General features: G+C 32.5%; 1 protein-coding gene across 2 annotated transcripts; it reads right to left on the minus strand.

Annotated features, from left to right (window-relative positions):
- Positions 1-5077: 5077 nt before the first annotated feature.
- Positions 5078-16431, minus strand: LOC148277861 (lipase member H-B-like). 2 transcript variants are annotated; one of them, XM_088232272.1, is made up of 7 exons: positions 16169-16431; positions 14399-14447; positions 10693-10939; positions 10465-10616; positions 10104-10312; positions 7665-7821; positions 5078-5673 (listed from the first exon to the last, which is right to left on the minus strand). In XM_088232272.1, exons 1-7 carry the CDS (start codon positions 16260-16262, stop codon positions 5604-5606), a joined length of 978 nt encoding a protein of 325 aa, XP_088088398.1. In that variant the 5' UTR covers positions 16263-16431; the 3' UTR covers positions 5078-5603. The 2 variants fall into 2 exon arrangements, with proteins under 2 accessions (XP_088088398.1, XP_088088399.1); XM_088232273.1 differs by lacking the exon at positions 7665-7821 and having other exon boundaries at positions 5364-5673; positions 16169-16371.
- Positions 16432-18127: the final 1696 nt, after the last annotated feature.

Here is an 18127-nt window from a genome sequence, read left to right on the forward strand (position 1 = left end):
AAAAGTAATTTTAAAAAATCTCTTTACATATATGTATATAAAATCTCAAAACTAAGTAAATCTTTAATTTCTCGGACCAGCATCCCTTCCGCAAACCCCTACCCCGCCTCAACAAACAAAAAAAATAAGGTAAAAACGTATTTGACTAACGAAGCGATACGCACCAGACGCGGACAAGTGAAGCGGCTGGGTAGGAGAGGGGTAGGGGTTTGTGGAGTGACTGCTTGTCCGAGAAATTAAAGATTTACTACATTTTGAGATCTTAATTTTTATTATTTTTTTATTTTTTAATGACTGTTTGGAAAAATTTTATTGTGATTTTTTTTAAAGCTTACCATGAGGAATTTTCCTCTTAGGTTTCGCGGTCTGCCCCTGAAAAACCGTGTATATAATGTTTTTACCAGCAATGTTTGAATATATTCACCGCCGAATGGTATAACTGGGTGACTTTGGTGGTGATATTACATAAGCGGTGATGGATTGCCGTCAACGATAAACTGTATATTTATGTTAAGTGTTCAAATAAATAAAAAAAAAAACACGCGCAGGTATAACTATTATTTAGTCTGTAGCGTTGTGTGCGCTATGTCATGAAGTGGAGTGAAAAGGACAAGCTCTCCTTCTTGCCAGGTTCCATGGACCATGTCCGGAGTCCGGACCTTGGCGTTCAACTTGATAGGTCTTAATCGTTCCGCACACACATCAAGACCGCCTCGGTAAAGGCTAAAAAATAGTTTTTTCCCCCTTTGCGTCGCGTAAATTGTGTAAGAAATGACGTGTTCGCATAATTTAAAATAAAGTTTGATTTTTACTCGCATTAATTTTATTGAAAAAAACCAATTGAAAATTCCTAGTGACTAACTCTGCCTATCAACTTACGCAAATCAAATTGAAATTCGCAAATGATGAAATCATTAAATATGTAATAATTTATATTTTATTTCAAAACATTATTCACATATTATGTTATGGTATGACATGTGACATCACCATCATTCACTTTCCGAACCGGATGGTGCATAGGGCAGTGCATTGGTACACCAAACGCATTGTATCTTGATCATTTTTGTTGCAAGTAGGTAATATGATCAGTCTTACGTCAGGTACCAGTCCAGGGACCATGAAATATTCTAGTGTATACTTATTACTTATAGTATACTTGCTCGAGACATTCGTTGTTTACATTTATTATGCAGTCAGTAGCCTCACTATCCCTTTCAAATACCATCACTTTTGACTTATTTTCGTTCATCGCTAATGCGCTCTCCAGGCATACATCGTACATTCTAGAGACTATTTTCTGCAAATCATCCTTGCTGCTTGCTAACAGAACTGCATTATCAGCATCAGCATACAACAAGCAGCTTACTGGAAAATAATCCATTTTTGCTCCAATACCCATACATTATATCTCTTTCATACAGTTGTCCATGTATAGATTAAACAGCCGTAGTGACATTACACACCTTTTAAATAAATATTTAATATGAACCATGTCGGGAATCGAACCCGAGACTTCTTGCATGGTAGGCAAACGCGATGACCATTGCACCACAAAGCCAACAAATGACATCTTACACTATTTGTTTATAAATTGTATAAACCACTATAACTTTTGAGTTATACGTCGACCGGTTTCAAGTAGGACTTCTAATCCCGCTACTGATTTGCGATCTCTATATTTGCAGCATCAAAGATTTTTAATCCCGCATGTCTCAGTGCAGAGCTCAAAGTAGTTACGCTTTGCGTCCAGGCATTTTAGTGTTGATTAAATTAGTTGAGGTATAGGAACTATAGCATCAAGGACTATAGTAGAGCTGTAATTTGGTATTTAAAGACGGTGAAATAAATGTATATGATCATCCAAAAACAGTATTTTTAATTAGTTAAAAAGTATTAGTTATTTAAAAGAAAACTCAATTAAACCTTATCATATTACAACAGATTTGAAGAACATTCAAGGGAAGGGAATATAGAAGTTTAGGCATCTGTTGTAATATGTTAATATAAACAACTCCCTAGGGGGTTGATCCAGTCCTTGTCTACAAAAAATTTGTCAAACTCAAAACATTGTTGGTCAATTAAATCTTATTAACCCTCCGATGTCTTCGTGATAATTAAATAATGTTTTTCGTGGACTGCATATTTGTGTTTTATATTCAAGTTTGTTCTGTGAAATAAATTGCGGCCCTTCAGGTCATAGTATGACATCATAATATTTAATTTCATAATTATTGATAATTTTATAAACATGTATTATTAAGTACTTCTGATAAATCACCTTTTTTAATATATTATTTTTCGGATAGCCAACAAAAATTACAAGGTAAGACGAAAAAATGGAAGGTTTCCGCGAGAGGTATCCTTTCCGTCAGTATACCTTCTAAACCCAATACATATAGCATCGAAATATATGTCCTAGTCGATGACAAACTATTTAGGAACCCAAGCAGACAGGCCTTATCCTTCAAGCTTGTTGATGTAGTAAGAAGACTAGTTTTCCCGATTACAAATACAGGGCAAAATATCACAGCAGAAAATTGGTTTTTAGAAGCAATCTAACAGAAAACTACAAAAACATAAACTTTTTTATGTAGATACCAAAAAAAACCTCAAATTCCCTCTTAATTTATTCAAACAAAGACGCTCGCAAATAATTCAAATGTATTCGCTTACAAAAAAGAGAGTACCGCTGTGTCCTATGTACCGAAAAAAAACGTTCTTATTAGTGATGTAGTAGATAAAATGTGTGCAGCACATACTGTTGTTCGAAATAGCGAGCGTTGGTCAATCGTGATTTTGTTTTCGATATTAAATATCAGCGCTATAAATTCTTTACACCGGAAATAATTATATAATCAAACAAAAAGCAGGAGACATTTTTTGAGAAATCTGTCGGATGAGTTGGTGCTAGAAAATTCACAACGAAGAAGCATTCTAACGAAGAATTCCAAAGAGTATTCAAATGAGATTACGAAATTTTCGACTGATTAAACAAACGAATAATTACGAAAATAATGCGAGTGTTTTAAATGTTTCTGATAATAAAAGAAAGCGCTGCATAGGTAGGTTCCATGCGCGCGAAACTAAAAATCAAGAATAATAAAATATTGGTATTAAAAATTGCATAATTTTTAGTTCTTGGAACACTCTGTATTTGTTTGTGAAAAGCATTATGATGGTTACGAAGCAGAAGATGAAAGTAATATCGTCTCGACTAAATATAACTTTATTTTTATTGTTTCCTTAAATTACTTGACTTTAGACAATGTTACTTAAGCTCAAAATAATATGAAAAAAATACTAGTGTTTATTGGAAATCATAAAACTTTATGTCATTTCTAAAATTTATTTTTATTTTATTTTCTAAAATGTATTTATTTTTATTAAAAAATAAACAAAAAAATAAGTAAAAATTGCTCGGTGGAACAAAATTTTTGACACTTTCAATGCGTAGATAAACGTATCGAGGGCTAAACTCGTCGGTATAAAATGATGTACTTACATCAAAACTTGATGGTGGGGGGGTATCGGTACTATACCTTTGTAGTTGGTCGGGAGACTGATCTTCAACTATGACGTCATACTGAAGCTATGTCATTTTAGAGCGTAGATATGTGTACCGCGACGTACGCTTCCCCTTGATTCATATCGATGTACCTGCCCAAAACTTGAAGGTGGGGGGTCGGTACTATATCTTTATAATCGCTAGAGGGAATTTGTCTTCAACTATACCGTTAAGGTGAAGGTATGACGTTTTTATCTTCCCATCATAATCGAGGCCCTGATGCCGCAAATCTCGCTCCGAGGGCGATCAGAAAATCATGCAGCATCCCGGTACGAGTATATCGAGATTACAAGTCCTAGTTTTGAAGTTACTTCTTCATCATCAGGACTTAAACTGAATGAGGAAGTATCCTCGAAACCAGTTGACGTACAACTCAATAGTTAAAGTGGTTTATTCAGATTTATAAACAAATAGTGTACTTACACAATAATGTTTATTTAAATTTATGAAATCGACAGACAATATTAAATGTTCCAGTAAAAACAACATCTAACGAAACATGTTTTTTTTAATCATGTTAAGACTGTTAAACGACTTATCATCAGCGTCAGCTATATTTGTATTTTGAATTTCTCATTAAGATAACACCATTTTATTTCAACAAAATACTTAAAAATATTTTTTCAAAATAAAATTACATGTTTTTCCTCTTTGTGTTAAAAAATGTTTAAAAAAATCCATCGTCAAAGGGTACATTGTTTAAATTTTTTCCTTAAAAAATGTTTAAATGTTACGTATGCTCCGCCGGCATGACGTTATTATAAGCTACATGATATTATGTAAATACCCTAATAAATTATTGAACATAACTCTTCAGTACAAGACAATACATCTAAAATGATAGACGCTTTTCAAACAACCTTTATAATGAATACTGGAGAATATTGAATGAATTAATAAATCATTTATCAAATATTCCTGAAAAATATTTTTATAAAGAGCATGAGCATATGAGATATTTAATTAAAATCAATCGTTATAGTTAAACAAATTACTTCTACTACCTAATATTAGCTCAATTTTTCCGCCTCGTGGTCTAATGGTCAGCGCGTTTGCCTACCATGCAAGAGGTCTCGGGTTCGATTTCCGACGTGGTTGTCATGAAATATTTATTTAAAAAGGTGTTTCACTAGTATATTTTATAGTCCCTGGACTAACATCTGAAGTGTAAGACTGATCATCTAACATTCATGTAACAAAAAATAATTACCGAGACTCGCTGAAGTTATAATGAGCTCAATTACACTTTTAAAAAAATTCGTTGGTTTTGTTGGTCTTCCCAAAAACAGTGATCATGGGCAGTGGTGGTTTTGTTTTTAACTCCCTCAGGTGAGCTTATATATTTTTTTCTCATTAAAACAAAACCCATTATAGAATTTATAAAATGGTTTCAATATGTCGGTAGAAATATATACATAAAATGGGTCTCAATTACATTGTGAGGATTACTTTTATTACAGCATAATAATATTTATGGTAAGTATGTACTTGTTTTAATGTAGGTATCAGTTTTATTATTGTCATGTTAGTGAGGTGAGTGTATATATTTATATTGTGTGAGGGTGTGTGTATATGTGTATGGGTATGTGAGTATTGTATGTATGTGACAATGTGTAGTGAATATAAGTGGACTTATTGAACAATGATTATCAAAAATTATCTGTTTTTTAAAACCTTATTGAGGAAACCTATCAACCACCTTATCGATCGATGTAAAATTGTAATGTAAAAGTCTTGTAAAAAGAAGATATGAAAGTAATTTATTTCATTTTAATGATGCAATATTAGAAGTGTTTTACTAAATAACTTTTCAAAATTTTTTATTTTATTTTTTACCGTATGAAAAAAAAAAATCGCAAAAAAATATTTAAGAGTCCTTAACTTGTTCTAAGGAGGACTGCACAGTGCACAGTGTTCAAAATGGGTACCAAATTTATGATTTTTCCTGGTCAGAAAAGGGTAGGCTGGTTGCGTGATGCGTTAATAAGTGCGTTGTAAATATTTCCATTGTCATTAATTTAGCTAAGTCAGTTCTTTAAATTCCCTCTAGTCCTTTTCCAAAAGGATATTTTTTATTTGTGTTCAAGTAGTAATCTCCAGCAGCACTAAAACAAAATTTAAAACATAAATGTCAAAAGGAAAATATCACATACTAGGAATATCGATAAAAATATTTGAAATGGATTTAGAAAAATTAATTGTATTTTCAAAATCAATATGGATATTGTGGAGAAACGTTTTCGTTCATAACTTTAAAAAAAAAAATTATTAAAAAATATGTCCCTACAAAACGTGACATATTTAGCCTTGATAATTGCGACGTCAAGATTCGTGACGATGATCAATTTCAGTTTAAACGGTCACAAACAAAGCTCAAAATTTACCCGAATCGCGACGTATTAGGGCGTGGCCAATGCATGGTCTGTTGTTCACGGGAATTCAAAATTAAAAAATTCTGAATTTTTTTTGTAATATTTTTTTAATTGTACAAATAAAACGTGATGTTTCCCTATTATTAACAGATTAATTAACGAATTGTATTTATTTGCATTAATGTTTTTTTTAAATAAGAAAATGTTTTTTAAAAAAACAATGCAGGTTAGACTTGCCTAAATAAAGTCCGGCAATGGGTTTGACATGCAGTACTCAACAATACCTACATATTGCGGATATTTTATTTGTATATGTAAATCACAGTAATGTTTTTTTTAATCTAGCATCCTAGATTTTTTTTAAATCTTAATATAATTATTATAAAAAAAATGGGTATATTGTATGCTAAGTTACGCGTTCCGCAACATTATAGAGATATGACGAAAAATGAATTTATTCAAGGAAAACCATCATCATTCTTCTTCTGCACCTAATGGTGGATAATAGAACACTGAAATTTTATAAGGAAAACAGTATTGGTTAAAGCCCATTTAATTTAAGATTAAGGCACCGCCACTTGATAAATATTATTTTTTTAACTTAAACATAATGATGTTAATACTTATAAGCATACCAGCTCAAAAACCGACAGCGTATTTCCCCATATATTTTTTTCCCATCATATTTGTGTACCGCCGATATCAGTTCCAGTAAGTTCGCAACGTACAATGATTGTTCGTACGTATCTAAAGATATTCAAAACATGCTAAATGCATGCAAAAAAAATAAACGCGTTCTTGATAATAAATCTGTTTCGAGCCGCCCATAAAGCTTGGCGGGCCGCAGGTTAAGTGTGGCTGCTATAGAGTCTATGCACATTTAAAAAAAAACTTTATTTAAAAAAGGTAATTTTCATATGTGTGTCCTTGATGAACTGAATAACTGGACCGATTTATGTGCGGTTTTCAGCGAAATGTAGATCTTTGCCATGAGCATATTTATAGCTATTAAAATCTTCAATTGATTAAGTTGAAAAAAAATAAGGAGCGGAAAGTGAGCCTAAATGTTTTTTCGTCGTTTACCAGGGCTGCATTTGCCAAAAATTCATATACAAAAAAATGGGAAAGATGTTTTTTTTTTGTGCATAAAAAAAATGTTTTTGAATGTTTACAAACAATATTCGTTTTTCCTTCATCCTAATCAGATTTTTCCCTTAAATTCCTTATAATTTCTACCCATTTATTTGTTTTTAATACATTTTCAGAAACGATTAAATAATATTACTGACATTTAATACAGACATTTAATACAGTTTTGAAAATCGCATTCCCACATACAGTGCACCCTTGTTGGTTGGAAGATCAGAGTTTGACATTTGGAAAAAGAATTCCATACTTGAAAATTCATTATTTTATGTTTTGGATTTCAAACATAAAAAAGTACCCAGAGGTACCTACTTAAATTAAATATTTGAAAATGATTTGTTTTACGTTCTGGAATGCAATCATAACAAGTACCTAGGTAAAACCAGTACGCTAAATACAATAATTGGTATTAAATTTTCGATTGTATTCATTTAATATATATGCGAGTTTGTACTCAAATCTAGCAATAGCAAAGCATTGCCGGGTTTCAGCTCGTGTTTAGTAAAATAAAAAATCACATTAAATCAATCCATAGTTATATAATCTATATAATTATTAAATAAATAAAAAAATCTTACTTTCTGTCAGCATCGATGCCCATATAGACTAAAGGTAAATTGGTATTATTATTTTTTTGAAATTTTTTGTAAGATTTTGCAACAACAGCAGGAAATGAATTAGGAATTCGTAAGGATTCAGCCCAAAAGTTCACAGATCTCCAATGGCTGCAAAAAACTATCAAAAAACATTTAAAGTTGTATGTTTTTTTTATTCAGAAAAAAATATATATAATAATATTACAACTAAATACATTTTTTCTATAAATTTAATGCATACATTTATATTAACGTTTCATATTACTTAAAAGAAAAAAACCGTTCTCGTTTACATAAAGGAGTGACGTCTTATAATAATGTTTTTTATTTCATCTTTATATATATATATAATTCCTCTGTACGTGTGATGTCACGATTTACGTGCGGTTTTCAGAGAAATATAGAACTTTACGCTGTGCGTGTTCGTAGATATAAAAATCTTTAATCGAATATGTAAAAAAGAAGTTAGGAGCATAAATGTTTTATTCATCAATCTACCGGGGTTGCATTCGAGGAGAATGCATTTACAAAAAAATGGAAAGATGTTGTTTTTTTGTGTATAAAAAAAGTTTGTCTTAGAATGTTTACAAACATCATTTGTTTTTTGTGGATCTTAATCAGATGTTTTCTCTTAATTCCTTATAATTTCTGCCCATTTTATTTTTTTAACTGGATTTTTGGTAACACTAAAATAATATTAAAGTCAATACATTTTTAAAAATCGTATTCTTACATAAGTACACACTTTTGTTGGTGAGACGACCGGAGTTTGACGTTTGCAAAAAGAATGCTATATTAAAAAAAATATTATTTATTTATTTATTACTATATTTATTTTATGTTTTGGAATTCAACCATAAACAAGTACCTACTTAAATGTAATATTTGAATACTAACTATTTTTAGTTTTGGAATTTAATCACAAACAAGTACCAAGGTACCTACTTATCAATAAAAAGTATTTTTCAAAGGCAAGCCAACGTTCGGGCAGGACAGCGTCTGTCGGGTCAGCTAGTTTTCAATATAAAATATTCTGTGTTTTTAACGAGTGCTAGATAAACAAATTTTGACTTCTTTCTCAAATATGTTGTATTCCTGACTGTACTTTTTATTTATTCCTCTGCCAGAATAATGATGTGCTGAAGTTATTTGATTTTGGACTTAAGAAGTTACCAATTGTTCTAGGTCGCGTACTTACGTTGTGTGACGTAGAAACAATACTATGTATTTAATGTATGTTGTCTTTATGGATTTGAAGTAAACAATTCTTTTTAAATAACAATTTTATATTTAGAACCTTGAATTTATTCGTGTTTTCGTTCCCTTAACCAAACTCTACACCTCATAAAACTCACCGCACTGCTAACTAAGCAATTGCAGTGTATACGTAAAATAAATCATATTCTATTGGAACAAATTGAATTGACAAAATTTTGAGTTTGTCCAAATTTTAGTAAAAATATATTAGATTCAACTCCCTGGGAAGCTGTTAAGATTAACATATTACAACAGAGATGAAGAACATTTTAGAAAAGGTAATATAGAAGTCTAGGCATCTACAGGGCTTATGACCTGTCATTGGCTGGTTTAAGCCGCCACTTTGCGCACAGTGTAACACTCACCATTCTGCCCATATTTGAACATCTATATTCCTTGAAATCTTTAATCTGTTTATGTTTGTGAAGTTAAAGAGCTGAAACCTTTACTTATGCGGGTGAGATTCATCTAATTGAATTATTTCACCTGCAAACTACGCCACGTCTGAATTACATAATTTATATGTTCCCTGTCGGGAATCAAACCTGGGACTTCATATAAACATATTACAAGAGAGATGAAGAACATTTAAGAGAAGGTAATATAGAAGTCTAGGCATCTACAGGGCTTATGACCTGTCAATGGCTGGTTTAAATGGTTACACAGTTTGTAAAGTGGTTACACAGTGTGTAAAGTGGTTACAGAGTGTGTAAAGTGGTTACACAGTGTGTAAAGTGGTTACACAGTGTGTAAAGTGGTTACACAGTGTGTAAAGTGGTTACACAGTGTGTAAAGTGGTTACACAGTGTGTAAAGTGGCCACTTAAACCAGCCATTAACAGGTTATAAGCCCTGTATATGCCTAGACTTCTATATTACCTTTTCTTAATTTTTTTTATCTCTGTTGTAATATGTTAATATGAACAGCTCCCCGGGGAGTTGAATCCAGTTCTTGTATACAAAAATTTGGACAAATTCAAAATACTGTTGGGACTTCTTACATTACAATTAATACTATCAGATATCTGAATATGAATGTGTGCATACTTTCAGTGATGGTTGCGGTCACTTGAAATTGATTATCGTACATTTCGAAATGTCTACATTTATATAAACAATAATAAAGGTTTGATGAAATGATATTCAACCAATAAAAAAAACTTACTTTTCGTAGCAAACGAATACAAAGGACATCCGGGCTGAAGCGCCCTTCCTCCATTAGGCCAGAAGTCTAGAGTTCCCGTGCTTATTGGAAATCCCAAACCCCCAGAATCTGAGTGAATAATATCGACAAATTCGGCATCAGACGCTGTTATGTGACGATCGATTCTACCAGGATAGAAGAATAGGGAAGCTGGATCTAGAGCAGTAATCCTGTGCATAAATATTTATTTAGAAAAAAATAAACAGTATTTAAGATATTTTTATTTTAAACTCTTTGATTATTGTAGATTAACAAGCCCTTCAAAAACACAACTTAAAGCATGACAAATTGATAATAACAGAACATACACAAATAATATTACCTCTTCAATTTGATATTGTAGGAGGACTGTAAAATCTTTCCGATAAAACCAACTATCTGACCTCCCAGTGAATGACCGACTAGATGTATTCCAGAAAGATTGAGTCCCTCATCGATCAAATTTTTAATTTGTTTTGCTAATTCATCAGATATCTGAGAAGAAAAGAATAATATGAGAAATATCTGTATTTTGGGTAAAAAACCGATATTTTGAAATATAGCAACTCACTTCTCGCATTTTAAAAATACTGACAGTCAAATATGTGCCCGTATTTGACCAATCTACGAGGATAATATTGGTATTAGGTCGTGTATCGAGGTAGGCAGTAATAAACGTTTTAACGCCTATATGTTGAGAGGTTTCATTGAAGCCATGCATATAAAATACAGTTGGATTCATCTTTTTAAAACTGGTCAGTGTTGTCAAATTCATTGCATCTTTTAATTTCAAATTAACTACCTGCGTTAAATTTACCCTGTAAATGTAACATTTCTGTTAAATTATTGTAAACTTTTTAGTATTCTCATAAATATTACTTTGGTGATATGGAAATTTCTTCATTAAATTTTTATTTATGTACTTTAAAAACTTGCCTACGAGATATTATTTATCCATGCTAATATGGGAAATAATGGGGAAGTGTTTTTGTTTGTTTGTCTGTTTGTGTTTCTTTGAGTCTCAACGGAGCGACCGATTGACATGTTTTTTGCATAGGGATAGCCGGAGAGGTGAGAAGTAAAATAGGATACTTATTTCACTTCCCGAATAAAAAAAAATATAATTAATAAAATATTTAATAAATCAGCAATGAACAACATTATTTGAAACTGATTAGGCGATAAGATAGGATGTCAAAAATAATCTATTTAAAATAAATTGTTTAAATTTGAAGAATTGTCTTGATTTATCTGTTCTATTGCATAGGTTCTACGTATTGCCGACACGACGGTATAAAACATGTGTTTTTGAAAAAAAAATCGCTTCTCTGACGTTTGGTTTTTACTCATCTGTACTCTCTAACTCCCGACCCGGCTTTCTACTCGACTTCACTTCGCTCTTGGAGTTCGGACTTCTCTCCCTACGGATTCCTGACCATGGCGAATCGGAGACTTCTACCTGAAGTAAGAGGCCCTTCTGAGGAAATTTCCGGCCTTGACGAGACGCAACTGGGTCGCCTAGCCTCCACTGCCTTACAACCAGTGGACCGGGCCGTGCGCTCTGGTGACTGCAGCGGAACCACAATGAGACGCCGCCGCCGCCGCCCGCCGGTAGCGCGTTAGCTACTATAGGAGATGTATGGTTGGAAAGAGATACCGAGGGAAAGAGTCATTAACGGTGGATTTTTGTACACAGAACAGAGCACTTCATATCTTGTAGAGTTTCTGAATTCACTAGAGTTGTCACGTAGGCTCTCATTGAAACTAGGCGTTCCGGTAATGCTTAGGTATGCGAAATTTAGATGCACCGAGGTTATGTAATGGGACGGCACGAGGCTTCGTCTCACTCATCTTGAACGGAGCATAATAGGGAAATATCACATACTACGAATACCGATAAAAATGTATGAAATAGATTTAGAATAATTAGTTGTATATTCAAAATCAATATGGATATTGTGAGAAATGTTTTCATACATAAATTTAAAAAAGAAATTTAATAAAAATGCGTTGCTAGAAAAACGCGACATGTTTGGCCTTGGTAGTTGTGACGTCAAGATTCGTGACAATGTTCTAAACAAATTTGAATGGTAGGAACAAATAAACATGAATCGTGACGTATTAGAGGCGTGTCCAATGGAATGACAGTTTTTTCGGGAATTTAAAATTACAAATTTAAAAATATTTTTAATGCTACTAATAATTAGCAAAAAAAAATTGTCTTTCTAGACAGTATTTCATGGACCTTTATTACTTTAAAAATGTTTTTAAAAAGTGATATTTCCCTATTGGAGCAAGTATTCTGACAGAGACAGGAAAAGGCGAAAATGATTCTCGGATTCCCATAATCCCCATGACCTTCAGTTCTAATTCAAAAGGTTACAGTTCTCTCTTAACCTCAGTGTTGCTATGACTATAAACAGAGCGCAAGGGCAAACATTACAGGTTGCGGGTTGCACTTGGAGAAACCATGCTTCTCCCATGACCAGCTTTATGTGGCATGTTCGTGTGTGTCTCATGCTGAAAATATCCATGTCCTAGCGTGGCATGGAAAGACTTTCAACGTTGTATATCGTAGTGTCTTAAAATAGTTAAGAACTCTGTTCAGTGTCCGAAGTCGGTGTTAGTTTATTGGTATAAACAATTATTCCTCCCTAAAAATTTGTTATTATAATTAAGCAAGCGGTATCGCGCATAAAGGTTTTGCAAGTAAGGGACTCATCATATCTACTTCAACTCACACCAACAGACAATTATTTCTTCTTTTACCATTGCCACGAAATTTACCTGCTCTGAGGACTCCGAAATGTACTCCGAATACAATATTTACCAGCCACCGCTTCCTAATCGTTGTCGCCCAGTTTACGTGGTCTGAAGCGTCCTAAATCCGCGTCGCGGTCGCATTACTCGATAAACTTGAACGACTTCAGAATACATGCATAAGGTACATTTTTAGTCTTAGGAAATATGACCACATTTCTGATTATCGTAGGCAACTGAAATGGCTCAAAATTAGACAGAGGAGAGACTATCACTCCCTCTCACTTCTGTTCAATGTACTTCATAGTCCTAACGCTCCTATATACATGCGTGAAAAATTTCAACGCTTACCAGTTCACAGTTTACCTCTTCGTTCTAATTCTCAAGGCACTATCTTAATGCCCATCTACAATTCCTCTTTCTTCTCTAAGTCATATAGTGTCCAGGCGGCTCGACTGTGGAATCATCTCCCATCCACCATCAAAGATGTTACTACATTATCTCTGTTTAAATCGCGTCTGAAAAAACATTTCCTTTCTCTTCCTTAATCTCTCCTCCTTTCCTTTTTCCTCTTTTTTCCTTTTTCCCATTGAGTAATAGTTTTAATTTAAGGTAATTTATAAACAAATACGTTTATTTCTATTTTCATATATATTTAGCTTTTTAATCTTTATTTTCTATTAAATATGTTCAGTAACTTGAATTAAAAAGTAAAACTTTTATTTTATTGGTTGGTAGGAAGAAATTGCCATTTGGCAATGTCCGCCAATGTATAAATAACGTTATGTCCAAAAAGTTAAATAAAATAAAATTAAAAAAATATATATTCAACTTCACTCAAACTGGCGGTTCTATTGCAATTTATCTATCCTGTTCGGTCGAACCAAAAGGTTCAAGTGAATATCTAGTGTGTGTCTCTTTGCTGACAAATACTTCGTATTTTTTTCCTAATACCACCTAGGCTATCTGTAATATTTCAAAAAGAATAGCTCGAGTCATGAAATCAATTCGAAAGTGAGTTTGTTTGTTTATTTGTTTTTCCTGAACGTCGCAACGTGATTTTTCGCATAAGGATAACCGAAGAGATGTTTTATAAGCTACTTATCATCCTGAAAAAATACAATTCCTTTAAGAAAATTCTTTAATATTAAAACAGAATAACTATGCTGCGTCGCTATAGACTTACGGATCGTCCTTTTTTGTAACAATAGTTGGAGAACCGGAAATTGATGCAGACTACTTTTTATTCCGAAAAATATATCATTTCACCCGCTAAATTCTTATTAATAAACGGCAAAACTAATTAATTGGCTTAATCAATACCATGCGAGCGGGTCGCGGGTAAAAGCTAGTTCAATCATAAAAAACAAAATACTTTAAGCACTGACATACACATAATTTTTAAGTAATAAAAAATCTTGATATAATAAAAAGAAAGTTATAGTTATTTTCTTTCTTTCAATACAAAATAATAATTTGTACATGTCAATTTTCACTTGCTCCCATTTTTTTCTTACCCATTGTAATATCGCAGATAAATATTATCAACTACGCTTTTACTCGAATCTGAAACAAAAAAAAACATTATTATTTAAAATTATGTCTTACAAGTGCGTCAATTATTGAAATTTAATTTTATTACTGTAAGAGATGTAGATATTCGATTTGTAACAATATAATAAATATTATCGTCCGTCTACCAGCACGATTGGCGATATAAATATCATACGATAGTATTTTCTAGAGTGAACAGCTCATAACCGGTCACCAATTATAAGTAATAAATATTTTTTCAAATAAACTCTTTCAGGAACTCTACCGTCATAGAATTAAAAATAGTCCAAAAGGAGCTTAGAATCATATTTGAATATATAGGACCGTGTCCGAAAATACCCCCACTTTTCCCCACTTTCGCCGCGCGCATTCGTGATGTCGCCGCGTAATGTTGCACGATGGGAAAAAATATAATCACAGCACAAATCTAAGGTATAAAAAAAAGCAATCTGTTAATTTCTCTAAAATTTTATTGTGCACGCGGAAACATTGATTGACACAACAGAGTAGATAAGTAAAAGGTCATTTAATAAGAGTAATTTAATTAATGAACTTTGAACTTATTACATAAAACAAATTTTATTTTACATAAAAAGGATATTTTTATACCATGTTAAATAATATTTGATGTTTTAAAGATAATGTCGGTCATGTGTCCACCACGGCGTTGTTTAATCCGAGGTCCAATTTTCATTAGTTCTCATTAGATGAGCAAAGTAGGGTAAAAAAATCCTGGCAACACTAACAAAATGTCCATTTTGATTTCTTCGATAATCTGACAGATGGAAAAATTAATTCAATTTTTATGTAATGTATTTGCTACTTACACATTTATTTGCTAATTACACATGAAATGTGATTGCATCCTGTTTCTTTAAGATCCTAGCAGTATTTCTACACTTTAAAAGGGCACAACACGGCAAAGTTGAATTCAAAAAAGGAGTTGCGTACTGAGCGATGTCTATATAGAAACTAATAGGTCCAAACGTAAAACTACTCATTTATGAGTAGTTTAGTTGCCTGCTGTTTGATGCGCGTATGCGGTTTCTGAACTATTCTTATTTCTAAAATTTTATCTACAAAGTAAAATTAAGTTTCATATTCAATAAGGAAGTTCAATGGTTTAAAAAAATATATTTGTCAATAGACTTAATAACTAAGCCAAAAAAAATATTTTTTTCTACTTATCTTATTATCGGCGCTATGATTTTTCAAAGTTTTGTATTTCTGAAATAACTCTACGTGTGACGTCACAGGTTCTCTTCTGCTTATTCTCGATCTGCCCATTGGCCCGTAGACAGAATGCAAACCGGAAATCTTCCATAACTTTCTTATCATTGGTTGATTCATATGAACTAGTGACGTCGCCGTCGGTCAAAGTAGTTCAATTTTATCAAAATAATTTTTATTATTTTTTTCGTGCATTTTCAAGAAACTGAGCCGTTCCGAAACCCGTGAAAAATAACTTGTACAAAATAATACATACAAGGAAAAAACTTTGTAATATATAACCGAAACAAGAGGAAAAATAATAATAATCATTACCTAAATAATTTCTCCCTAATGCCACGTGAAAGCTAGTATTTTTATAAATTCTTAGAGAAAGTAAACGAAACTCACATCTCAATAAGTATATACAAAATGTAACAGGTAATTGATCGTGATAAAATATTAATACAAACAATTAAAATATTTATATCCTTAATTTATGCACAAAAAATATTATCTCGTACCTATTAGTTCTAATTTGCTTGAAGAATTTTCTACAGTAGCATTAATAACTTCACTGGTTTGTAAATATAATAATAACAAAGCCGCTGCAAACATTTCGAAGAACAGAAACTACTGTCTACGCCGTTTAAAACCACTTTGACATAAATAAAATTTCCCACCGAAAAGTCTTTAGATAACAAATTGTAATATGTATTTCAAAATACCAAATAAACGCTGCTCTGCAGCATTGAAACTGAAATGAATATACAAGGCAAAAATTTGCAAAATTACCAGTTTCAACACCTTGCGTCCAGCGCTGCTATTCCGAACGCTCTCGCGCTCGTAGAAAACACTTGTATCTTTTGTGTAATGCTTTTTCTACGGACACTGCATTGGTCACCAATTTCAGCATAATGTATCCGTTTCCCCGTATGAGTAGACTGAGAGCATAGAATGCCATATCGCTCTGTTGCACGCATACCTCGCTTTCTCTACATTCATATATCTTTTCATGCACACCTGTCGATTACTCCGACTTTTGTCATGTCTCTTTGGACTATCGAAATGAACGAAATGTAACAATAAAGTCACAATGTTTATTCATATTTTCAAAGAAGTATTAAGCACAGGATTTTTTTCTCTCCGATGGAACTTTTTAACGAATACCTTTATATTTTGGGTAGGTGCTTTGTATTGTCTTGTGTTTCCGGGGTTAATTTATTGCCAGGAATGTATTACGAAGATTTTTTGCGTAGAAGTCGACATACTCTTTAGTAAACAGTAGAATACTTACTTACTTAGCGTGTCCGGTTGGATTATATCCTTCCACTCCAATATGCGGCGACAGATATCGCCTTGTCGTTTGCAACATTTAGGTCCCCAGGAGTGCAGGCTTCCTCCATGAGCGGGCATGTCAATAGGTGGCTGTCGTCCTGAGTTGCGCCGCAATCACACATATATCATCACCAGAGAGGTACTCTCTCCGCTTTTGTGAGGATTCAACGGGGGAGGTGGCTTACACGGTAGAATAAAAAAATAAATCTGGCATTTGGTAACACGAATTAACTGTTCTGCAATGTTTTTTTTTGCTTCACTATTTTCTATGCATTATTTTTCTTACTTTACTGTTTTTTTGTTTTAATACCTTAAACATATATTTTTATAACATATTTTTGTACTTACTATAAGTACTTTACTTGTTTCAACTTTATTTTTTATCAAAAATAAATATTTGCGTTCTTATGATTTACCCAAATATTAAAATTTTTAAGGTATTTTCAGAGTTGTAAGTGACTCACTATTATTAAATGGGAATCACGTCAGGGTGGGTGGAATGTGATTCAAACCTCGTACCTCTGATCCGTGAGTCCGCAACGCTTGCCACGGGGCCACTATCTGATCACATAATTTTACGTAGAAATAAAGAATAATGACACAACATTTATCCGATTTAAAATGCTTGTATTTCTTTTTAAAAACAAAAATTAAAACTTCGCTGTGGCCTTTTTAATGTTCAATCTATTATCTTCAAATCAAAACAAATTTTAGTTCGATACTTAGTCCTTATATGAGAATTGATGTATCAATGTTTGGTCTAAATTTTTAATGGCGTGATCCACCGGTCGAAAAGTAATTACATTTTAGTTATAGAAAAATATTAAATATATTTTTGAATAGAAATACCTTTTAAAATTATTGTTTTTATCTGATGCATGTTTTTTTATTTCGCGATTTTTAAAATGGCGAAATTGAATGAGCTACAGTCTTAAATTGGTGATAAAACATATATATTTACATACAAATGTTCACGTTACACTCGAGATACCTCGCCTGTGGCACCTAAAGGGTTAAGATGCTATCCAATTTTTTTTTGTTGGATATTAAAATATATTCCGATTCGTATTAGCAAACTTGTATCGTTGATTTTGTCCATAAATATTGATTCATTTATACATCAACGATTCAAAGAACCTTTTAGA

This window comes from Micrasema longulum, unplaced genomic scaffold (assembly GCF_059751315.1).
Source record: "Micrasema longulum isolate JH-2025_06_02 unplaced genomic scaffold, ASM5975131v1 h1tg000965l, whole genome shotgun sequence".
NCBI classification, from domain to species: domain Eukaryota; kingdom Metazoa; phylum Arthropoda; class Insecta; order Trichoptera; family Brachycentridae; genus Micrasema; species Micrasema longulum.